The 25,507-nt window shown below is 44.6% G+C and overlaps 2 protein-coding genes across 3 annotated transcripts in view; both read left to right on the top strand.

The window, feature by feature from the left end:
- Nucleotides 1–21,804, top strand: part of isy1 (ISY1 splicing factor homolog) — a 34,008-nt gene extending 12,204 nt beyond the window's left edge. The window contains exons 3-10 of the mRNA XM_046312687.1: nucleotides 2,091–2,142; nucleotides 2,291–2,399; nucleotides 2,495–2,607; nucleotides 8,269–8,386; nucleotides 8,485–8,607; nucleotides 20,393–20,505; nucleotides 20,657–20,749; nucleotides 21,304–21,804. Coding sequence (XP_046168643.1) covers nucleotides 2,091–2,142; nucleotides 2,291–2,399; nucleotides 2,495–2,607; nucleotides 8,269–8,386; nucleotides 8,485–8,607; nucleotides 20,393–20,505; nucleotides 20,657–20,749; nucleotides 21,304–21,411 — 829 coding nt within the window. The 3' untranslated portion in view covers nucleotides 21,412–21,804. The remainder of the gene's footprint in view (nucleotides 1–2,090; nucleotides 2,143–2,290; nucleotides 2,400–2,494; nucleotides 2,608–8,268; nucleotides 8,387–8,484; nucleotides 8,608–20,392; nucleotides 20,506–20,656; nucleotides 20,750–21,303) is intronic.
- A 2,000-nt stretch (nucleotides 21,805–23,804) lies between these two features.
- The window catches only part of LOC124002646 (probable E3 ubiquitin-protein ligase makorin-2), a 52,345-nt gene continuing 50,642 nt past the window's right edge, over nucleotides 23,805–25,507 (top strand). The window contains exon 1 of one of the 2 annotated variants that reach the window (XM_046310231.1): nucleotides 23,805–23,960. In XM_046310231.1, coding sequence (XP_046166187.1) covers nucleotides 23,935–23,960 — 26 coding nt within the window. In that variant the 5' untranslated portion in view covers nucleotides 23,805–23,934. The remainder of the gene's footprint in view (nucleotides 23,961–25,507) is intronic. The other variant, XM_046310232.1, reaches the window with a different exon arrangement.

Below are 25,507 nucleotides of genomic sequence, written 5' to 3'. Positions count from 1 at the left end.
TATGCAACAGTTTGGGCCGCCTGGCTCGTTGCAAACTAATTTGCCAGAATTTTACGTAATTATGACATAACATTGAAGGTTGTGCAATGTAACAGCAATATTTAGACTGATGGATGCCGCCCGTTAGATGAAATACGGAACGGTTCCGTATTTCACTGAAAGAATAAACGTTTTGTTTTCGAAATGATAGTTTCCGGATTTTACCATATTAATGACCTAAGGCTTGTATTTCTGTGTGTTATTATGTTATAATTAAGTCTATGATTTGATAGAGCAGTCTGACTGTGAGCAGACAAGTATCTAAGTATATGACTGAGCGGTGGTAGGCAGAAGCAGGCACGTAAGCATTCATTCAAACAGCACTTACGTGCGTTTGCCAGCAGCTCTTCGCTGTGCTTCAAGCATTGAGCTGTTTATGACTTCAAGCCTATCAACTCTCGAGATTATGCTGGTGTAACCGATGTGAAATGGCTAGCTAGTTAGCGGGGTGCGTGCTGATAGCTTTTCAATCGGTGACGTCACTCGCTCTGAGACCTTGAAGTAGTTGTTCCCCTTTTTCTGCATGAGCCACGGCTTTTGTGGAGAGATGGGTAACAATGCTTCGAGGGTGGCTGTTGTCGATGTGTTCCTGGTTCGAGCCCAGGGAGGAGCGAGGAGAGGGACGGAAGCTATGCTGTTACACTGGCAATACTAAAGTGCCGATAAGAACATCCAATAGTCAAAGGTTAATGAAATACAAAATGATATAGAGAGAGTCCTATAATTCCAATAATAACTACAACCTCAAACTTGTTTCCCTGGAATATTGAAGACTCATGTTAAAAGGAACCACCAGCTTTCATATGTTCTCATGTTCTGAGCAAGGAACTGAAACGTTAGCTTTCTTACATGGCACATATTGCACTTTTACTTTCTTCTCCAACACTTTGTTTTTGCATTATTTAAACCAAATTGAACATGTTTCATTATTTATTTCAGGCTAAATTGATTTTATTGATGTATTATATTAAGTTAAAATAATTGTTCATTCAGTATTGTTGTAATTGTCATTACAAAGAAAGAAAGAAAAATGGCCTGTTTTAATTGGTATCGGCATTGACCTCTAAACTGAACAGCAAGTGCTGACTAGTTTATATAGGTGTTAAACTGACTGAATAAAGTCTCTATGGGGCGGTAGGTAGCCTAGTGGTTAGAGCGCTGGGCCAGTAACCGAAAGGTTGCTAGATTGAATTCCCGAGCCGACAAGGTTAAAAATCTGGCGTTCTGCCCCTGAACAAGGCAGTTGACCCACTGTTCCTGGGTGTCTGTTCCTAGGCTGTCATTGTAATTAAGAATGTGTTCTTATTAACTGACTTGCCTAGTTAAAAATAAATAAAATATCCCTTTGCCATTCTTAAATCATGCCATGTGGTTGTACAGTGCATTCGGGAAGTATTCAGACCCCTTGACTTTTTCCACATTTTGTTACATTACAGCCTTATCCTAAAATGTATTAAATAAATAACATCCTCATCAATCTACACACAATGCCCCATGATGACAAAGTGAAAGTGATTTCCATAAGTATTCAGACCCTTTGCTATGAGAAATTGAAATTATGCTCCGGTGCATTCTTTTTCCGTTGATCATCCTTGATGTCTACACAACTTGATTGGAGTCACCTGTGGTAAATTCAGTTGATAGGACATGATTTGGAAAGACACACACTTGTCTATATAATGTCCCAAAGTTGACAGCGCATGTCAGAGCAAAAACCAAGCCTTTTTTTTGACCTTTATTTAACCAGGCAAGTCAGTTAAGAACATATTCTTATTTTCAATGACTGCCTGGGAACAGTGGGTTAACTGCCTGTTCAGGGGCAGAACGACAGATTTGTACCTTGTCAGCTCGGGGGTTTGAGCTTGCAACCTTCCGATTATTAGTCCAACGCTCTAACCACTAGGCTACCCTGCCGCCCCAGATGTGAACCCAAAGTGGCCAAGGCCCCCGGGTCGGGGGCGCCTGACTGGCTACTCTATGTACTGGTCATGAATGTATTATTTTTCAGTATGTATTTGTATTAACTTGTGAAATACACCTCGTCTCCCCAGGACGGCCTTGGCCCGGTTCAGAAATGCTCAGCTGGAGGAGGGCAAAGTCAGGGTGAGGAAGATGATGATGATGTCCTAATGTCCTTTAGGGGAATGATTACACATTTTAGATTTCTTGTCCCAGAGTTCACTGAACACCATAAAGTCACGTCGTCGTGGCTCTTGTGTTGTTATCCTGACATGTTTGTTGACTGTTCCAGGAGAGGAGACCGTTCCTGGCCTCAGAATGTACTGAGCTGCCTAAAGCAGAGAAGTGGAGACGACAGATTATCAGTGAGATCTCCAAGAAAGTTGCTCAGATTCAAAATGGTGAGTAGTCCTACATGTGACATTGAACCGTTAATAAATGTTTATGAATGAAGAGCATAACCTCATCCATGTGTTTGCCTGTTATTTTCTGATAGCTGGTCTGGGAGAGTTTAAGATCCGGGACCTGAACGATGAGATCAATAAGCTGCTGAGAGAGAAAGGTCACTGGGAGGTCAGGATCAAGGAGCTGGGAGGACCTGACTACGGGGTAATAGAGTTGGGAGATTTCAACCTTAACCACCATAGGATAATGTGCCCCCCTCCATCCAGGATGGAACTGTTTCTTTTATATCACCTTCCATTAAAAGGATCACATACATTCTTACATCATCACATTTAAACCAGTCAGTCCATCATGTTACATTCACTAACAACACAGAGGACATTAATACATTCACTAACAACACAGAGGACATTAATACATTCACTAACAACACAGAGGACATTAATACATTCACTAACAACACAGAGGACATTAATACATTCACTAACAACACAGAGGACATTAATACATTCACTAACAACACAGAGGACATTAATACATTCACTAACACAGAGGACATTAATACATTCACTAACAACACAGAGGACATTAATACATTCACTAACAACACAGAGGACATTAATACATTCACTAACAACACAGAGGACATTAATACATTCACTAACAACACAGAGGACATTAATACATTCACTAACAACACAGGACATTAATACATTCACTAACAACACAGAGGACATTAATACATTCACTAACAACACAGAGGACATTAATACATTCACTAACAACACAGGACATTAATACATTCACTAACAACAGAGGACATTAATACATTCACTAACAACACAGAGGACATTAATACATTCACTAACAACTTTTTCAACCACTCCACAGATTTCTTGTTAACAAACTACAGTTTTGGCAAGTCAGTTAGGACATCTACTTTGTGCATGACACAAGTTATTTTTCACTGTATCACAATTCCAGTGGGTCAGAAGTTAACATATACTAAGTTGACTGTGCCTTTAAACAGCTTGGAAAATTCCAGAAAATGATGTCATGGCTTTAGAAGCTTCTGATAGGCTAATTGACATAATTTGAGTCAAATTGGAGGTGGACCTGTGGATGTATTTCAAGGCCTACCTTCAAACTTAGTGCCTCTTTGCTTGACATCATGGGAAAATCCAAAGAAATCAGCCAATACCTCAGAAGAAAAAACAATTGTAGACCTCCACAAGTCTGGTTCAACCTTGGGAGCAATTTCCAAACGCCTGAAGGTACCACGTTCATCTGTACAAACAATAGTACACAAGTATAAACACCATGGGACCACGCAGCTGTCATACCACTCAGGAAGGAGACTGTTCTGTCTCCTAGAGATGAATGCAAATCAATCCCCAGAACAACAGCAAAGGACCTTGTGAAGATGCTGGAGGAAATAGGTACAAAGTATCTATATCCACAGTAAAACTAGTCCTATCTTGATTTAACCTGGAAGGCCGCTCAGCAAGGAAGAAGCCACTGCTCCAAAACCGCCATAAAAAGCCAGACTACGGTTTGCACCTGCACATGGGGACAAAGGTTGTACTTTTTGGAGAAATGTCCTCTGGTCTGATGAAACAAAAATATATATTTTTGGCCATAATGACAATCGTTATGTTTGGAGGAAAACAGGGGATGCTTGCAAGCCGAAGAACACCATCCCAACCGTGAAGCACGGGGGTGGGAACATTATGTTGTGGGGGTGCTTTGCTGCAGGAGGGACTGGTGCACTTTAAAAAAATAGATGGCATCATGAGGTAGGAAAAATATGTGGATATATTGAAGCAACATCTCAAGACATCAGTCAGGAAGTTAAAGCTTGGCCGCAAAGAGGTCTTCTAAATGGACAATGACCCCAAGCATACTTCCAAAAGTTGTGGAAAAATGGCTTTAAGTACAACAAAGTCGAGGTGTGGCCATCACAAAACCCTGACCTCAATCCTATAGAAAATTTGTGGGCAGACCTGAAAAAGCCTGTGCGAGCAAGGAGGCCAAAATTCACCCAATTTATTGTGGGAAGCATGTGGAAGGCTACTCAAAACGTTTGAGGCAAGTTAAACAATTTAAAGGCAATACTACCAAATACTAATTGAGTGCATGTAATCTTCTGACCCACTGGGAATGTGATGAAAAAAAGCTCAAATAAATCATTCTCTCAACTATTATTCTGACATTTCACATTGGTGATCCTAACTGACTTAACCTTTTTTACTAGGATTAAATGTCAGGAATTGTGAAAACTGAGTTTAAATGTAATTGGCTAAGGTGCATGTAAACTTCTGACTTCAACTGTAAGTACATATACCGATACAATTTACTTTGCATTTAGTAGTCCAACAGCACAAGGAAGGAATGAATGTTAGAACACATTCTTCTTGGCCATGGGCATTCTGAAGCGCCGGCCAGAGGGAAGCCTCTCAAACTGAAGGTGTGGAGAGGGTGGGAGGGGTCGCCAAAGACAGCCAGTGCCTTCCTTTTGGTTGCCTTGCTGAACAAACTGCTCAAATGTGACTGTGGTTGACCAACTACTTTGCTGGCTGTGTTTACTATTCTGGTTTGTTTGCTTTTACTCCTCATGTTCAGATTACCAGACTGTCATAATGAATGTGAGGATCCTCTTCACCAGATCAGATTACCAGACTGTCATATTGAATGTGAGGATCCTCTTCAACAGATCAGATTACCAGACTGTCATATTGAATGTGTAAAAGCAAGGCGCTGACTTGCTTTGTATTTATTTTAAGTCTGTATTCTCTGTAAAACTCAGATTGTTATCAATTTGTGTCCCTGGGTATTTGAAACACTGGTTGGTCGTTCAGAGACAGTGGTCGAGACATTGGCAGGTTGTTGCCATTGATCATGAGCTCCTTTGTCTCTTCCACATTGATGTGGAGGGCACTTGACCGGCACCATTCTTGAAGGTTGTTGGTCTGTTTATAAATTGCTGTCCCCATTTGACGTAGCATCTTTAATAAAGAGTCATACCAGAGCCATGTCATCCGCGTACTTGAAAAGGCTCACATTGTTTCCTTGGAGGTAAAGACCAACAACGGTGAAATGACACAGCCCTGGGGCGCCCCTGTGTTCAGGGTCAGTTCATCAGAGAGAGGACACAGCCCTGGGGCGCCCCTGTGTTCAGGGTCAGTTCATCAGAGAGGGGATACACAACCATGGGGTCCCCCTGTGTTCAGGGTCAGTTCATCAGAGAGAGGACACAGCCCTGGGGCGCCCCTGTGTTCAGTTCATCAGAGAGAGGACACAGCCCTGGGGCGCCCCTGTGTTCAGTTCATCAGAGAGAGGACACAGCCCTGGGGCGCCCCTGTGTTCAGCTCATCAGAGAGGGGACTCAACCCTGGTGCCCCCCTGTGTTCAGGATAAGTTCATCAGAGAGGGCCCTTTCACGAGGACCCTCTGTGTGCGATCAGTCCTCGTGAATGGGCCCTCTCCAAATTGCCAAGCCTCCGTTGACGTTCAGGTCCAGTAGTTGTTTCAGCAGTGTGTGGATTTGCATTGTATTGAAAGCTGAACTAAAATCAATAAATAAAATGTGATATGATTTAGCATGTTGAAGGTGACTAGCCACCATGTTCACCAAGGTCAGTGTAGCATCCTCAGTCCCCCTCTGTGCCTTATAGGAACAAAAATAAAACATGATATTGTGCGAAATAGAATGCAATTGGGTGAATCATGACAAAATATGATAATGTTGAAAGCCTGGGCAGATGCCAAGTGCAGGCAATGGCAAATCTTGAGGAACAGGCTGTCTTACCGTAGTGAGGTTATTATTTTTTACTTGCCATATTGTATTTACTTAGCCACCATGACCTCATTTGCTCACATTGTATATAGACTTATTTTTCTACTGTAAGACGCATCATAGCATTAGTATCTACCAACCCTATGGGGTAAGACTCATTATAGCATTAGTATCTACCAACCCTACGGGATAAGACTCATCATAGCATTAGTATCTACCAACCCTATGGGGTAAGACTCATTATAGCATTAGTATCTACCAACCCTATGGGGTAAGACGCATCATAGCACTACCTCACAATGGAGTTTTGGGGAAACTGCCTAAGAAGTTAATGCAAACAACACTGCATCGGTGGCACTGTGTTATCCTCACAGCGGGCAAAGAAGGTGTTTAGATTGTCTGGAAGCAAGACGTAGGTGTCCGTGACGTGACTGGTTTTCCTTTTGTGGTCTGTGATTGTCTGTAGACCCTGCCACATACGTCTTGTGTCTGAGCCGTTGATTTGCGACTCCATTTTGTCTCTATACTGACATTTCACTTGTTTGATTGCCTTGCGGAGTGAATAACTATTCATATTCCCAGTCACCCTTCCATGGTTAAATGCAGTGGTTCGCGCTTTGTTTTGCGCGAATTCCGCCATCTATCAACGGTTTCTGGTTAGGGTAGGTTTTAATAGTCACAGTAGGTACAACATCTCTTATACTCTTCCTTATAAACTCACTCACCGACTCAGCGTATACGCCAATATTATTCTGAGGCTACCCAGTCCCAGTCCATATGATCAAAACAATCTTGAAGCGTGGATTCTGATTGGTCAGACCAGCACGGGTACATCCTGTTTTGAGTTTCTGCCTATAGAAAGGGAGGAGGAAAATGGAGTCGTGGTCAGATCTGCCTGAAAGGAGGACGAAGGAGGGCCTTGTATGCATCACGGAAGTTAGAGCAGCAGTGATCCGGTGTTTTACCGGCGAGAGTGCTACTGTCAATATTTTTCCATCTGTGGAAAGGCGAGACTCTCGCAAACACGTACATGTCGGTTGTTTTACAAGAGCAAAAATCCACAAAGCAGGAATCGGAGCACAAGTCAGAATTGGGGCTAGCAACCGTAGATGGGCCAGGCTGTACATGCACATTTCTAGATATCATCAACAGTAATACAATCAGGGCACGGCAGAGGACAGAGAGCGCTCTGCTGTGTTGATTTATGACATTTGAATTGTGCATCAGATGGCAACAAGATCATATTGTTCAGCAATTTCATCAGGTAACATGAATACAAACCGGCGAGAGGTGGTTAGAATAGGATGGGAGGCCAAGAGTCTGTGTAACCAATAGAGAGTCAGTCGAGAGTGTGGGAACAAACACATTCTGTCCCACGGCTGGGTAAACAAGCAAGTTCATAGTCAACAAAACGTGCAGGAGTCATGAGGCAAATACCTTAAAGGACAAGAAAAATAATGTCATGACTTGGGGCCATTGTAAGTTCAGTCACTTGCCCCAACAAGATAACTTGAGAGAGTAGCTCTCTAGGTCTATACTAGTTAATTAAAGCGTTTCTGAGTAAGCTCACATAATTAGCCTCCCTACAATTCTGATCAGTCCAAAACCTGCAGTGTGTGTGTAAATGCGTATGTGCTGGAGGTGAAAAAAAGCTTGGGAGAGACAGAAGGGGGGAGTGTGGCGGGGGTACCTGTACCAGACAAGGGGAGACAGGCCAGGGCAGACGGTGAACAGATCGCCAGGTGGAATCCAAGCAGCAGGCAACAAGGAGTAGGTTTCACACACTAGTGGGAGAAGTTTTAGTCGTGAAGCTGAGTAGGACAAGTCGTGTTCAACCTTACCAAACAGGTGTGTGGTGGAGCAGATAAGTTCAAAGTGAAAAAGCTGAACGAAACACATGAAGACAACCAAGACACCGGTAAAATGGCTAAATTCCAAAGCCAAATCAAACAGCTAGTTAAGTCATTACCTGATCACTGATGTAATGTCAATGAGATATTAAGTGAGACTCAGTACAGTGTTAGTCTTGTCCTGAACAATCTTTATGTTCTCTTGTGTCTATCTTCCAGAGAGTGGGACCAAAGATGCTGGACCATGAAGGGAAGGAGGTCCCAGGAAACAGAGGATATAAATACTTTGGAGCAGCTAAAGACCTGCCTGGAGTCAGAGAGCTGTTTGAGAAAGAACGTAGGTTTACTGGCAATTGATACTCCAAGGATGATATCCAGTTTAGGTTAATACCATGTTTGATACCACTATGGAATGTGTACTGATCACCCCCCCAGCCATCCCTCCCCCCAGGAAGAGCAGAGCGGAGCTGATGAAGGACATCGATGCTGAGTACTACGGATACAGAGATGAGGATGATGGGGCGCTGGTCCCTCTGGAGCAAGAGTACGAAAAAGAAGGTAGTCCCCTTATCTGTAACACCCTTCTGCAGTAGATGAATATCCTCCCTGCTGGGTGACATCCCTCTGCAGTAGATGAATATCCTCCCTGCTGGGTGACACCCCTCTGCAGTAGATGAATATCCTCCCTGCTGGGTGACATCCCTCTGCAGTAGATGAATATCCTCCCTGCTGGGTGACACCCCTCTGCAGTAGATGAATATCCTCCCTGCTGGGTGACACCCCTCTGCAGTAGATGAATATCCTCCCTGCTGGGTGACACCCCTCTGCAGTAGATGAATATCCCTCCCTGCTGGGTGACACCCCTCTGCAGTAGATGAATATCCTCCCTGCTGGGTGACACCCCTCTGCAGTAGATGAATATCCCTCCCTGCTGGGTGACACCCCTCTGCAGTAGATGAATATCCTCCCTGCTGGGTGACATCCCTCTGCAGTGGATTAATATCCCTCTCTGCTGGGTGACACCCCTCTGCAGTAGATGAATATCCTCCCTGCTGGGTGACACCCCTCTGCAGTGGATTAATATCCTCCCTGCTGGGTGACATCCCTCTGCAGTAGATGAATATCCTCCCTGCTGGGTGACACCCCTCTGCAGTAGATGAATATCCCTCCCTGCTGGGTGACACCCCTCTGCAGTAGATGAATATCCTCCCTGCTGGGTGACACCCCTCTGCAGTAGATGAATATCCTCCCTGCTGGGTGACATCCCTCTGCAGTGGATTAATATCCTCCCTGTTGTGACATTAGCCTTCCCCTCTGTTGTGACATTAGCCTTTCCCTCTGTTGTGACATTAGCCTTTCCCTCTGTTGTGACATTAGCCTTCCCCTCTGTTGTGACATTAGCCTTCCCCTCTGTTGTGACATGAGCCTTTCCCTCTGTTGTGACATTAGCTTTCCCCTCTGTTGTGACATTAGCCTTTCCCTCTGTTGTGACATTAGCCTTCCCCTCTGTTGTGACATGAGCCTTTCCCTCTGTTGTGACTTTAGCCTTTCCGTCTGTTGTCCCAGGTTGTGACATTAGCCTTCCCCTCTGTTGTGACATTAGCCTTCCCCTCTGTTGTGACATTAGCCTTCCCCTCTGTTGTGACATTAGCCTTCCCCTCTGTTGTGACATTAGCCTTCCCCTCTGTTGTGACATTAGCCTTTCCCTCTGTTGTGACATTAGCCTTTCCCTCTGTTGTGACATTAGCCTTTCCCTCTGTTGTGACATTAGCCTTTCCCTCTGTTGTGACATTAGCCTTCCCCTCTGTTGTGACATGAGCCTTTCCCTCTGTTGTGACTTTAGCCTTTCCCTCTGTTGTGACATTAGCCTTTCCGTCTGTTGTGACATTAGCCTTTCCCTCTGTTGTGACATTAGCCTTTCCCCTCTGTTGTCCCAGGTTGTGACATTAGCCTTCCCTCTGTTGTGACATTAGCCTTCCCCTCTGTTGTGACATTAGCCTTCCCCTCTGTTGTGACATTAGCCTTCCCCTGTTGTGACATTAGCCTTCCCCTCTGTTGTGACATTAGCCTTTCCCTCTGTTGTGACATTAGCCTTTCCCTCTGTTGTGACATTAGCCTTCCCCTCTGTTGTGACATTAGCCTTTCCCTCTGTTGTGACATTAGCCTTCCCCTCTGTTGTGACATTAGCCTTCCCCTCTGTTGTGACATTAGCCTTTCCCTCTGTTGTGACATTAGCCTTCCCGTCTGTTGTGACATTAGCCTTCCCCTCTGTTGTGACATTAGCCTTCCCCTCTGTTGTGACATTAGCCTTCCCCTCTGTTGTGACATTAGCCTTCCCCTCTGTTGTGACATTAGCCTTTCCGTCTGTTGTGACATTAGCCTTCCCCTCTGTTGTGACATTAGCCTTCCCCTCTGTTGTGACATTAGCCTTTCCCTCTGTTGTGACATTAGCCTTCCCCTCTGTTGTGACATTAGCCTTTCCCTCTGTTGTGACATTAGCCTTTCCCTCTGTTGTGACTTTAGCCTTCCCCTCTGTTGTGACATTAGCCTTTCCCTCTGTTGTGACTTTAGCCTTCCCCTCTGTTGTGACATTAGCCTTTCCCTCTGTTGTGACATTAGCCTTTCCCTCTGTTGTGACTTTAGCCTTTCCCTCTGTTGTGACTTTAGCCTTTCCCTCTGTTGTGACATTAGCCTTTCCCTCTGTTGTGACATTAGCCTTTCCCTCTGTTGTGACTTTAGCCTTTCCCTCTGTTGTGACATTAGCCTTTCCCTCTGTTGTGACATTAGCCTTTCCCTCTGTTGTGACATTAGCCTTTCCCTCTGTTGTGACATTAGCCTTTCCCTCTGTTGTGACATTAGCCTTTCCCTCTGTTGTGACATTAGCCTTTCCCTCTGTTGTGACATTAGCCTTTCCCTCTGTTGTGACTTTAGCCTTTCCGTCTGTTGTCCCAGGTTGTGACTTTAGCCTTTCCCTCTGTTGTGACTTTAGCCTTTCCCTCTGTTGTGACTTTAGCCTTTCCGTCTGTTGTGACATTAGCCTTCCCCTCTGTTGTGACATTAGCCTTCCCCTCTGTTGTGACATTAGCCTTCCCCTCTGTTGTGACATTAGCCTTCCCCTCTGTTGTGACATTAGCCTTCCCCTCTGTTGTGACATTAGCCTTTCCCTCTGTTGTGACATTAGCCTTTCCCTCTGTTGTGACATTAGCCTTCCCCTCTGTTGTGACATTAGCCTTCCCCTCTGTTGTGACATGAGCCTTTCCCTCTGTTGTGACTTTAGCCTTTCCGTCTGTTGTCCCAGGTTGTGACATTAGCCTTCCCCTCTGTTGTGACATTAGCCTTCCCCTCTGTTGTGACATTAGCCTTCCCCTCTGTTGTGACATTAGCCTTCCCCTCTGTTGTGACATTAGCCTTTCCCTCTGTTGTGACATTAGCCTTTCCCTCTGTTGTGACATTAGCCTTTCCCTCTGTTGTGACATTAGCCTTCCCCTCTGTTGTGACATTAGCCTTCCCTCTGTTGTGACATTAGCCTTTCCGTCTGTTGTGACATTAGCCTTTCCCTCTGTTGTGACATTAGCCTTCCCCTCTGTTGTGACATTAGCCTTCCCCTCTGTTGTGACATTAGCCTTTCCGTCTGTTGTGACATTAGCCTTCCCTCTGTTGTGACATTAGCCTTCCCTCTGTTGTGACATTAGCCTTTCCCTCTGTTGTGACATTAGCCTTTCCCTCTGTTGTGACATTAGCCTTTCCCTCTGTTGTGACATTAGCCTTTCCCTCTGTTGTGACATTAGCCTTTCCCTCTGTTGTGACATTAGCCTTTCCCTCTGTTGTGACATTAGCCTTTCCCTCTGTTGTGACATTAGCCTTTCCGTCTGTTGTGACATTAGCCTTTCCGTCTGTTGTGACATTAGCCTTTCCCTCTGTTGTGACATTAGCCTTCCCCTCTGTTGTGACATTAGCCTTTCCCTCTGTTGTGACATTAGCCTTTCCCTCTGTTGTGACATTAGCCTTTCCGTCTGTTGTGACATTAGCCTTCCCCTCTGTTGTGACATTAGCCTTTCCCTCTGTTGTGACATTAGCCTTTCCCTCTGTTGTGACTTTAGCCTTCCCCTCTGTTGTGACATTAGCCTTTCCCTCTGTTGTGACTTTAGCCTTCCCCTCTGTTGTGACTTTAGCCTTCCCCTCTGTTGTGACATGAGCCTTTCCCTCTGTTGTGACATTAGCCTTTCCCTCTGTTGTGACTTTAGCCTTTCCCTCTGTTGTGACTTTAGCCTTTCCCTCTGTTGTGACTTTAGCCTTTCCCTCTGTTGTGACTTTAGCCTTTCCCTCTGTTGTGACTTTAGCCTTCCCCTCTGTTGTGACATTAGCCTTTCCCTCTGTTGTGACATTAGCTTTCCCCTCTGTTGTGACATTAGCCTTTCCCTCTGTTGTGACATTAGCCTTTCCCTCTGTTGTGACATGAGCCTTCCCCTCTGTTGTGACATGAGCCTTTCCCTCTGTTGTGACTTTAGCCTTTCCGTCTGTTGTCCCAGGTTGTGACATTAGCCTTCCCCTCTGTTGTGACATTAGCCTTTCCCTCTGTTGTGACATTAGCCTTCCCCTCTGTTGTGACATTAGCCTTTCCCTCTGTTGTGACATTAGCCTTTCCCTCTGTTGTGACATTAGCCTTTCCCTCTGTTGTGACATTAGCCTTCCCCTCTGTTGTGACATTAGCCTTCCCCTCTGTTGTGACATTAGCCTTCCCCTCTGTTGTGACATTAGCCTTTCCCTCTGTTGTGACATTAGCCTTTCCCTCTGTTGTGACATTAGCCTTCCCTCTGTTGTGACATTAGCCTTCCCCTCTGTTGTGACATTAGCCTTCCCCTCTGTTGTGACATTAGCCTTCCCCTCTGTTGTGACATTAGCCTTCCCCTCTGTTGTGACATTAGCCTTTCCCTCTGTTGTGACATTAGCCTTTCCCTCTGTTGTGACATTAGCCTTCCCCTCTGTTGTGACATTAGCCTTCCCCTCTGTTGTGACATTAGCCTTCCCCTCTGTTGTGACATTAGCCTTTCCCTCTGTTGTGACATTAGCCTTCCCCTCTGTTGTGACATTAGCCTTCCCCTCTGTTGTGACATTAGCCTTTCCCTCTGTTGTGACATTAGCCTTTCCCTCTGTTGTGACTTTAGCCTTTCCCTCTGTTGTGACTTTAGCCTTTCCCTCTGTTGTGACTTTAGCCTTCCCCTCTGTTGTGACATGAGCCTTTCCCTCTGTTGTGACATTAGCCTTTCCCTCTGTTGTGACTTTAGCCTTTCCCTCTGTTGTGACTTTAGCCTTTCCCTCTGTTGTGACTTTAGCCTTCCCCTCTGTTGTGACATGAGCCTTTCCCTCTGTTGTGACTTTAGCCTTCCCCTCTGTTGTGACATTAGCCTTTCCCTCTGTTGTGACATTAGCTTTCCCCTCTGTTGTGACATTAGCCTTTCCCTCTGTTGTGACATTAGCCTTTCCCTCTGTTGTGACATGAGCCTTTCCCTCTGTTGTGACTTTAGCCTTTCCGTCTGTTGTCCCAGGTTGTGACATTAGCCTTCCCCTCTGTTGTGACATTAGCCTTCCCCTCTGTTGTGACATTAGCCTTCCCCTCTGTTGTGACATTAGCCTTCCCCTCTGTTGTGACCTCTGTTGTGACATTAGCCTTCCCCTCTGTTGTGACATTAGCCTTCCCCTCTGTTGTGACATTAGCCTTCCCCTCTGTTGTGACATTAGCCTTTCCCTCTGTTGTGACATTAGCCTTTCCCTCTGTTGTGACATTAGCCTTTCCCTCTGTTGTGACATTAGCCTTTCCCTCTGTTGTGACATTAGCCTTTCCCTCTGTTGTGACATTAGCCTTTCCCTCTGTTGTGACATTAGCCTTTCCCTCTGTTGTGACATTAGCCTTTCCCTCTGTTGTGACATTAGCCTTTCCCTCTGTTGTGACATTAGCCTTTCCCTCTGTTGTGACATTAGCCTTTCCCTCTGTTGTGACATTAGCCTTTCCCTCTGTTGTGACATTAGCCTTTCCCTCTGTTGTGACATTAGCCTTCCCCTCTGTTGTGACATTAGCCTTTCCCTCTGTTGTGACTTTAGCCTTTCCGTCTGTTGTCCCAGGTTGTGACATTAGCCTTCCCCTCTGTTGTGACTTTAGCCTTTCCCTCTGTTGTGACTTTAGCCTTTCCGTCTGTTGTCCCAGGTTGTGACATTAGCCTTCCCCTCTGTTGTGACATTAGCCTTTCCCTCTGTTGTGACATTAGCCTTTCCCTCTGTTGTGACATTAGCCTTTCCCTCTGTTGTGACATTAGCCTTTCCCTCTGTTGTGACATTAGCCTTTCCCTCTGTTGTGACATTAGCCTTCCCCTCTGTTGTGACATTAGCCTTTCCCTCTGTTGTGACTTTAGCCTTCCCCTCTGTTGTGACATTAGCCTTTCCCTCTGTTGTGACTTTAGCCTTCCCCTCTGTTGTGACATTAGCCTTTCCCTCTGTTGTGACTTTAGCCTTCCCCTCTGTTGTGACATGAGCCTTTCCCTCTGTTGTGACATGAGCCTTTCCCTCTGTTGTGACATGAGCCTTTCCCTCTGTTGTGACATTAGCCTTTCCCTCTGTTGTGACATTAGCCTTTCCCTCTGTTGTGACATTAGCCTTTCCCTCTGTTGTGACATTAGCCTTTCCCTCTGTTGTGACTTTAGCCTTTCCCTCTGTTGTGACTTTAGCCTTTCCCTCTGTTGTGACTTTAGCCTTTCCCTCTGTTGTGACTTTAGCCTTCCCCTCTGTTGTGACATGAGCCTTTCCCTCTGTTGTGACTTTAGCCTTCCCCTCTGTTGTGACATTAGCCTTTCCCTCTGTTGTGACATTAGCTTTCCCCTCTGTTGTGACATTAGCTTTCCCCTCTGTTGTGACATTAGCCTTTCCCTCTGTTGTGACATTAGCCTTTCCCTCTGTTGTGACATTAGCCTTCCCCTCTGTTGTGACATGAGCCTTTCCCTCTGTTGTGACTTTAGCCTTTCCGTCTGTTGTCCCAGGTTGTGACATTAGCCTTCCCCTCTGTTGTGACATTAGCCTTCCCCTCTGTTGTGACATTAGCCTTTCCCTCTGTTGTGACATTAGCCTTTCCCTCTGTTGTGACATTAGCCTTTCCCTCTGTTGTGACATGAGCCTTTCCCTCTGTTGTGACATGAGCCTTTCCCTCTGTTGTGACATTAGCCTTTCCCTCTGTTGTGACATTAGCCTTCCCCTCTGTTGTGACATTAGCCTTCCCCTCTGTTGTGACATTAGCCTTCCCCTCTGTTGTGACATTAGCCTTTCCGTCTGTTGTGACATTAGCCTTTCCGTCTGTTGTGACATTAGCCTTTCCGTCTGTTGTGACATTAGCCTTCCCCTCTGTTGTGACATTAGCCTTCCCCTCTGTTGTGACATTAGCCTTTCCGTCTGTTGTGACATTAGCCTTTCCGTCTGTTGTGACATTAGCCTTCCCCTCTGTTGTGACATTAGCCTTCCCCTCTGTTGTGACATTAGCCTTTCCGTCTGTTGTGACATTAGCCTTCCCCTCTATTGTGACATTAGCCTTTCCCTCTGTTGTGACATTAGCCTTTCCCTCTGTTGTGACATTAGCCTTTCCCTCTGTTGTGACATTAGCCTTTCCCTCTGTTGTGACATTAGCCTTTCCCTCTGTTGTGACATTAGCCTTTCCCTCTGTTGTGACATTAGCCTTTCCCTCTGTTGTGACATTAGCCTTTCCCTCTGTTGTGACATTAGCCTTTCCCTCTGTTGTGACATTAGCCTTTCCCTCTGTTGTGACATTAGCCTTTCCCTCTGTTGTGACATTAGCCTTTCCCTCTGTTGTGACATTAGCCTTTCCCTCTGTTGTGACATTAGCCTTTCCCTCTGTTGTGACATTAGCCTTTCCCTCTGTTGTGACATTAGCCTTTCCCTCTGTTGTGACATTAGCCTTTCCCTCTGTTGTGACATTAGCCTTTCCCTCTGTTGTGACATTAGCCTTTCCCTCTGTTGTGACATTAGCCTTTCCCTCTGTTGTGACATTAGCCTTTCCCTCTGTTGTGACATTAGCCTTTCCCTCTGTTGTGACATTAGCCTTTCCCTCTGTTGTGACATTAGCCTTTCCCTCTGTTGTGACATTAGCCTTTCCCTCTGTTGTGACATTAGCCTTTCCCTCTGTTGTGACATTAGCCTTTCCCTCTGTTGTGACATTAGCCTTTCCCTCTGTTGTGACATTAGCCTTTCCCTCTGTTGTGACATTAGCCTTTCCCTCTGTTGTGACATTAGCCTTTCCCTCTGTTGTGACATTAGCCTTTCCCTCTGTTGTGACATTAGCCTTTCCCTCTGTTGTGACATTAGCCTTTCCCTCTGTTGTGACATTAGCCTTTCCCTCTGTTGTGACATTAGCCTTTCCCTCTGTTGTGACATTAGCCTTTCCCTCTGTTGTGACATTAGCCTTTCCCTCTGTTGTGACATTAGCCTTTCCCTCTGTTGTGACATTAGCCTTCCCTCTGTTGTGACATTAGCCTTTCCCTCTGTTGTGACATTAGCCTTCCCCTCTGTTGTGACATTAGCCTTTCCCTCTGTTGTGACATTAGCCTTCCCCTCTGTTGTGACATTAGCCTTTCCCTCTGTTGTGACATTAGCCTTTCCCTCTGTTGTGACATTAGCCTTTCCCTCTGTTGTGACATTAGCCTTTCCCTCTGTTGTGACATTAGCCTTTCCCTCTGTTGTGACATTAGCCTTTCCCTCTGTTGTGACATTAGCCTTTCCCTCTGTTGTGACATTAGCCTTTCCCTCTGTTGTGACATTAGCCTTTCCCTCTGTTGTGACATTAGCCTTTCCGTCTGTTGTGACATTAGCCTTTCCGTCTGTTGTGACATTAGCCTTTCCGTCTGTTGTGACATTAGCCTTTCCCTCTGTTGTGACATTAGCCTTTCCGTCTGTTGTGACATTAGCCTTTCCGTCTGTTGTGACATTAGCCTTTCCGTCTGTTGTGACATTAGCCTTTCCCTCTGTTGTGACATTAGCCTTTCCCTCTGTTGTGACATTAGCCTTTCCCTCTGTTGTGACATTAGCCTTTCCCTCTGTTGTGACATTAGCCTTTCCCTCTGTTGTGACATTAGCCTTTCCCTCTGTTGTGACATTAGCCTTTCCCTCTGTTGTGACATTAGCCTTTCCCTCTGTTGTGACATTAGCCTTCCCCTCTGTTGTGACATTAGCCTTCCCCTCTGTTGTGACATTAGCCTTTCCGTCTGTTGTGACATTAGCCTTTCCGTCTGTTGTGACATTAGCCTTCCCCTCTGTTGTGACATTAGCCTTTCCCTCTGTTGTGACATTAGCCTTTCCGTCTGTTGTCCCAGGTTGTGACATTAGCCTTTCCGTCTGTTGTCCCAGGTTGTGACATTAGCCTTTCCGTCTGCTGTCCCAGATTGTGACATTAGGCTATCCCTCTGTTGTCCCGGTGGAGAGGGAGGCTGTCTGTGTAGGAGCTCCATCCAGCTGTGACCTGATAGTAATCGGTGATGTGATGGTGCTCAGAGACCATGTGTTCCCTATTAGAGTAAATGTCTGATATTTTTGTCTTATACATGGAGCACAGGACCACTAATAGCCTCAGGAGACCTCTAGCCTCAACTAGAGGAGGCTGGCCGGTGGCCTCCACTAGAGGAGGCTGGCCTCCACTAGAGGAGGCTGGCCTCTAGCTTCAACTCACCTCTCATTCACTCTCCATGTCTCCTGCTTTCTGTTTCATCATGATGTTCTGGAACAAAGCAGTATTGTTGGTGTCATGTTATCTCTCCCCTGAATTTGTGCCTTAAACAACCCAATACACAATACTTAGCCCAATACACAATATTTAACACAATACACAATATTTAGCCCAATACAGCCCAATGCACAATTCTTAGCCCAATAAGGGGCGGCAGGACCAGTAAAAGCCTTTGCTAGATCAAATCCCGAGCTGACAAAGTTAAACATCTGTCGTTCTGCCCCTGAACAGTCAGTCAACCCACTGTTCCTAGGCCGTCATTGAAAATAAGAATTTGTTCTTAACTGATTTGCCCAGTTAAATAAAGGTAAAAAAACACAAAAAAAAACAATACTTAACCCGATACAATCCAATACACAATTCACACACTTGAACCCAATACTACACAATACTTAGGCCAATCAAATCACATTTTATTTGTCACATGCAGTGAAATGCTTACTTACATGCCCTTAACCAACAATGCAGTTAACAAAATACCTTTTTTTTTAAGTAAGAAAAAGAATGACAAAAAATTAAAGTGCAGCAGTAAATAATAGCACGCTATATACAGATGGTAATTTGTACATCTAGGTAGAATTATTAAAGTGACTATGCATAGATAACAGAGTAGCAACGTTGGGAGGGGGTTGGGAGCAATGCAAATGGTCTGGGTCGCCATTTCATTAGCTGTTCAGGAGTCTTATAGCTTGGGGGTAGAAGCTGTTTAGAAGCCTCTTGGACCTAGACTTGGTGCTCTGGTACCGCTTGCCATGCGGTACCAGAGAGAACAGTCTATGACTAGGGTGACTGGAGTCTTTGACCATTTTTAGGGCCTTCCTTTGACATCTCTTGGTATAGAGGTGCTGGATGGCAGGCAGCTTGGCCCCGATGATGTACTGGGCCGTACGCACTACCCTCTGTCGTGCCATGCGGTCAGAGGCCGAGCAGTTGCCGTACCAGGCAGTGATGCAACCAGTCAGGATGCTCTCGATGTTGCAGCTGTAAACCCTTTTGAGAATCTGAGGACCCATGCCAAATCTTTTTAGTTTCCTGAGGGGGAATAGGTTTGTCGTGCCCTTTTCACGACTGTCTTGGTGTGCTTGGACCATGTTAGTTTGTTGAGGTGGACGCTCTCAACCTGCTCCACTACAGCCCCGTCGATGAGAATGGGGACGTGCTCGGTCCTCTTTTTTTTGTAGTCACAATCATCTCCTTTGTCTTGGTTACATTGAGGGGTAGGTTGTTATTCTGGCACCACCCGGTCAGGTCTCTGACCTCCTCCCTATAGGCGGTCTTGTCGTTGTCGGTGATCAGGCCTACCACTGTTGTATCGTCTGCAAACTTAATGATGGTTTTGGAGTCATGCCTGGCCATGCAGTTGTGGGTGAACAGGGAGTACAGGAGGGGACTGGGCACGCACCCCTGAGGACCCCTGTGTTGAGGATTAGCGTGGCGGATGTATTGTTACCTACCCTTACCACCTGGGGGGCGCCCCGTCAGGAAGTCCAGGATCCAGTTGCTTAGGGAGGTGTTTAGTCCCAGGATCCTTACTTTAGTGATGAGCTTTGAGGGTACTATGTTGTTGAACTCTGAGCTGTAGTCAATGTATAGCATTCTCGCGTAAGTGTTCCCTTTGCCCAGTTGGGAAAGGGCAGTGTGGAGTGCAATAGCGATTGCATCATCTGTGGATCTGTTTTGGAGGCATGAAAATTGGAGTGGCTCTAGGGTTTCTGGGATAATGGCATTGATGTGAGCCATGACCAGCCTTTCAAAGCACTTCATGGCTACAGATGTGAGTGCTACCGGTCGCTAGTCATTTAGGCAAGTTACCTTAGTGTTCTTGGGCACAGGGACTATGGCGGTCTGCTTGAAACATGTTGGTATTGCAGACTCCGTCAGGGAGGGGTTGAAATTGTGTTCAAAACAAGTTACAAACAAAATAGCATGGTTGGTTAAGAGCCAATAAGACGGCAGCCATCCCCTCCGGCGCCATCTTCACTAGTCCAATACAACCCAATACTTAACCCAATACTACACAATACTTAGCCCAAAACAACCCTGTACTTAAACCAATACTTAGCCCAATATTTAACCCAATACACAATACTCAGCACAATATAACCCAAGACACAGTACTTAGCCCAATACACAATACTTAACCCGATACAACCCAACCCAGGCTGTATCACAACCGTCCGTGATTGGGAGTCTCATAGGCCAGCGCACAATTGGCCCAGTGTAGTCCGGGTTTGTCCAGTGTAGGCCGTCATTGTAAATAAGAATTTGTTCTTAACTGACTTGCCTAGTTAAATAAAAAATAACCCAATACACAATACTTACAACCCAATACACTATACTTAACCCAATATCCTAAACTTAACCCTATACACTACACATAACCTAATACAACTCTACTTAACACAATACTTAACCCTAACCCAATACACATGGTCGCCTCAAGAAACGTGTGTGTGTGTGTGTGTGTGTGTGTGTGTGTGTGTGTGTGTGTGTGTGTGTGTGTGTGTGTGTGTGTGTGTGTGTGTGTGTGTGTGTGTGTGTGTGTGTGTGTGTGTGTGTGTGTGTCAGTGATATTGAAGGCAGTGGAGAAATGGAAAACGGAGAGAGAAGCGCGTCTTGCTGGAGGAAGAGAGGAGGTCGAGGAAGAGGAGGAACATATGTATGCTGTAAAGGAGGATGAGGTGAATATCAGTCAAAACATATGGACTCTGGTCCCATTTACTGGCCATTTAAAGTCAAAAGGTATTCCCATGTGTGGTCTACTTGTAAGCATAACATATATCTGTCTGTCAGCATTCAGATGATAACCTAACGTTTTGATCTGTCTCTCAGCATTCAGATGACGAGACTAGAGAACAGATGGAAGGAGAGGATGGAACTCTCACATCCTTTATCGCTCACGTCCCTGTGCCGTCTCAGAAAGAGGTGCCTGCATTCACACACAGATCTCTAGACTGTAGAAAGTCATGTTCCAACTAGTCTGAGTGTGGCTCAGTATATTAATGCTAATCTATTATTATGTAAATCTCTGTTTCCAGATTGGGGATGGTTAGGGCTAGTTTAATGATATGTCTTTGATCCTCTTCAGATTGAGTAGGGTTAAGTTAAAAACACGCACAGGAACTTAGTAGTCGACAAAGTATTTTTTAAACGCTTTGGGCTGGATTTGTTAATGTGTATTTCATACATTCATAATATATGAGCAGACTTACTGTTTTACCTCAATTAGGAATGAAATCCCTAGTTTGAAGGTGACTGTTTCTGGAAACTGTGGCACCATTTTTCCCTATATGGGCTAGCACCCTAGCAGTTCGAATTCTAGCCAATGAGCTTCTGCCCCTCGCCATTTGAGTGACAGCTAGCAAGAGGCACCTCATACACACACACAGCAGAGCGATGACGTACACTGTTTTCTGGGACGTGAATGCTACTTTCAGAACTACTGGCTAAGAGCCTCTTGAATAAATCTTTGTTTCTAGATTGAGGAGGCGTTGGTGAGAAGGAAGAAGATGGAGCTCCTTCAGAAGTACGCCAGTGAGACCCTGATGGCCCAAAGTGAGGAGGCCAAGACACTACTGGGGCTGTAGTGGAGAGATGGAGATCTAGGACTGAATAGGCTGTAGTGGAGAGAGGGAGGAGAGATCTATCTATAGGTCTAGGGTTGAAGGACTGAATTAACGTTGGGATGAGGTGTCATGACCTGCTTTTCCCAGACTATATAACCAGCTCCTTCTTATTCTTAGTGCTAGTACTAAACTAATCAGAGATTTGGCTGTAGCAGGAACAGACCTGGGACCAGGTTAGTCATGTGAATGGGATAATGTCTTGTTTGGTCTGTTGGAGGTACAGAACCACATTGTGTTATATCATGATGTAATGTTACAAGCCTTGTAAATAAATAACTTTTTTTTTACAATTTTACATTTTCCGAAGTAAACTCTATTTTCATCTGAATAAATATTGTCCATCATTCCTTTCCACTACTGGTATTGTTGATTCTAGCATTCCCATTATTGACCAGTTGAATGTTTCTGCTTTAGTCCCTCGTGCCTCCCATCACCCTGTACTGACCTGTAAACAGATTGGAGGAGGCTAGGTCATGTGACAGTAAGACCATAGGAACTAGTGTCTCATTCCCCAGCAGGACTTAAATATACACTTGAGTGGACAACATGTTCTTTCCATGACATAGACTGACCAGGTGAAAACTTTGATTCCTTATTGATGCCACTTGCTAAATCCACTTCAATCAGTGTAAATGAAGGGGAGGAGACAGGTTAAAGAAGGATTTCTAAACCTTGAGTCAATTGGGACATGGATTGTGCATGTGTGCCATTCAAATGGTTAGTGGGCAAGACAAAAGATTGAAGTTCCTTTTGAAAGGAGTATGGTAGTAGGTGCCAGGCGCACCGGTTTGTGTCAAGAACTGCAATGCTGCTTTTTAACGCTCAACAGTTTTCCGTGTGTATCCAGAATGGTCCACCACCCAAAGGACATCCAGCCAACTTGAACAGGAAGTTAATTTCACATACTAATCTTATCAATCGGAAAGAATACTCTAAAATGTATATACAGTTTCTTAACGAAATATTATTGTCCAGATTTCAGTGACAAAGCTGTAAGTTCAGAGCACACTAGGCTACGCTGCTGCCTCACAACAGCACTCAAGCTAACTGGCTAATATTGGCTACGCTGCTGCCTCACAACAGCACTCAAGCTAACTGGCTAATATTGGCTACGCTGCTGCCTCACAACAGCACTCAAGCTAACTGGCTAATATTGGCTAGCTACTTCCAGACATATGAGAGAACCCTCAATTTGACCATTTTGGTCTAGCTGGTAACTGTCAATGATGTGTTATTGTTGTGTACTATTAGGCCTATATATACTGTACAGTCGTGGCCAAAAGTTTTGAATGACACATTCATTTTCACAAAGTCTGCTGCTTCAGTGTCTAGATATTTTTGTCAGACGTTACTATGGAATACTGAAGTATAATTGCAAGCATTTCAAAAGTGTCAAAGGCTTTTATTGATAATTACATGAAGTTGATGCAAAGAGTCAATATTTGCAGTGTTGACCCTTCTTTTTCAAGACCTCTGCAATCCACCCTGGCATGCTGTCAATTCACTTCTGGGCCACATCCTGACTGATGGCAGCCCATTCTTGCATAATCAATGCTTGGAGTTTGTCAGAATTTGTGTTTTTTTTGTCCACCCCGCCTCTTGAGGATTGACCACAAATTCTCAATGGGATTAAGGTCTGGGGAGTTCCCTGGCCATGGACCCAAAATATCGATGTTTTGTTTCCCTGAGCCACTTAGTTATCACTTTTGCCTTATGGCAAGGTGCTCCATCATGCTGGAAAATGCATCGTTCGTATTGTTGCATTTTGGAGCTGCCTTACTCAAGACAGCAAAAAAAGAGACTGTTTGTTCGCAGCTATATTAAATAAATGTTTTTTTTCCAGTTTGTAAACTGATAGTGACACCTATTAATGTCAAAATAACATTCAAAACAGGCAAAGATAAATAAGATTACACTAATCATGTGGGGCTCAAACTCTGACCCTTTTTACACTTCTTGTATTGGGTTTTGCACGAATGCTCTGACGTTTATCTTTTATATCCCAACTTTACATCGAGTGGTTAATACTCATCAAACATCAGTAATACAGATACACTTTGCTCCCTTTCCCCATACGGGTCATTAGACGTGCATGAACTACTTCTGGAATTTTTAGCCTATGATATTGTTTATCAATGTCCAACATTAACACCATCCACCTCCTGGTCACTTTTCCCAACGCCTTCTTCACCATCCTCTTGACTTCAAACGGGTTTCCCCAAATAAATCCATTCTAAGACTTCACTGTTGTCCACTGATTTTTCTCGCTAACTGTACTGGACGTGCTTTCAGCTTTTCGCTTCAAACGACCCTTTTGCTTCAGCCATTTCCCCTGAGACCAGTCTGCCAACAACGCGTCCGGAACCTTAACATCGGAACCTTATTTTAATTGATTCTGGGGGTTCATAGGCGGGTGTTTCGGTTTGCACTCAAACGTGACAACGATAACAAATACTGTTGCGCCAATGTTATTGATGAACAAAAATGAGCACGAAGCAAGTCACCTGCAGGTAGAACTGTTTAATGGTTTAACTATTCCTTGAGTACGTTTCTTGCCTCGAGCTGTGTGATGTTTCCGGTCTTGCAATTAGGAAATGTTAGCTAGCTTCTTAGCTAGCTGGCTGGCCAACATTAGCCAACTCTTTACCGTTGCTAGTTAGCTTCCTAACGTTAGCGTTGAAGCTGAGACCAGTCTGGTGCAACATATGAGAACATGCGGTAGTGTGTTGCTCAGATTGAACATGTCCATGGATCACGCGATTGGTGCTTTTGTTGGCTAGTTAACGCTAAAGTGTAGCCTAGGCAGCCGATAGTGGGCGCTAGATCTGCATTATAATCAACTATTTATTTTTTATTTTATTTCACCTTTATTTAACCAGGTAGGCTAGTTGAGAACAAGTTCTCATTTGCAACTGCGACCTGGCCAAATGAAGCATAGCAGTGTGAACAGACAACACAGAGTTACACATGGAGTAAACAATTAACAAGTCAATAACACAGTAGAAAAAAATGGGCAGTCTATATACAATGTGTGCAAAAGGCATGAGGAGGTAGGCGAATAATACAATTTTGCAGATTAACACTGGAGTGATAAATGATCAGATGGTCATGTACAGGTAGAGACCCTAACCCTAACTAGGATTGATGATGACGCCAGTTGGACCGGTTTTATATAAATAGGCTGGACACATGACATTTAACAAAGCTTTTCAGATAACTAGTTCATTGCATCCACCGTGGAGCCCGGTTTGATAATATGACCATAATTCTCAGCTGCTTGCCGTACTTTTGAAGTAATCACGAAAAACAGGCCTTATTTTAGGGCATTTTTCACCCTACCAGCTCCTATTAGTTATATTGAGCACCATGGCACCAATTCTCCTTCTGAATGTACTATTCCCAGCCCATTGTTCTATGTCACAATTTCTGCTTCGATATTGTTCGCAATCATGCTGACTACACAGTTCGCATCCACGAGCATTGCAAAATAAATTTAAACATGCATGTTATATAATTATTGCACCAATGAGCTCTGCTTTGCCAAGCACTAAAATAGAAGTCAGTTCTATTTGTGACGCTGAACTCAATGCAAGTCCTGCCTCTTCCATCTCCTCATTGGTTATACCCACGTGTTTGATTGAAAGATGAATTGGTTGTCATGGTAACTATGAAAGTTAATAATGATGTAATGTTGACTAGAAATAATTCGGTTGACTGATTTATGAGTTGATTAATTGTCGGAGTGGAGGACCTTATGCATTTCAGCTAAAATAACTCAACGTTTATATCCCAGGACAAATTAGCTAGCAACCGCAAGCTAGCTAAATAGGACAAATTAGCTAGAAACTGCAAGCCAGCTAGCTAAATTGCCATAAATGTTTAATGCTCTTTGACCTGTCCCCAAATGAAAATAATTGGTTCAGAGTTTTTGATATTTCAACCCGTGTGTCGTGATTGCGTTTGGTGTAGGGGGACAAAATCAATGTGCGAATGATGGCGCGCGACCGGATGTTGATTTTTGTACCACCACGATCAGGACATGCAGCTGTAAATATTA

The sequence above is a fragment of the Oncorhynchus gorbuscha genome, linkage group LG18 (assembly GCF_021184085.1).
Source record: "Oncorhynchus gorbuscha isolate QuinsamMale2020 ecotype Even-year linkage group LG18, OgorEven_v1.0, whole genome shotgun sequence".
NCBI classification, from domain to species: domain Eukaryota; kingdom Metazoa; phylum Chordata; class Actinopteri; order Salmoniformes; family Salmonidae; genus Oncorhynchus; species Oncorhynchus gorbuscha.
Note: the sequence above shows the minus strand (reverse complement) of the source record. Positions and strands in the feature narration are given on the sequence as shown.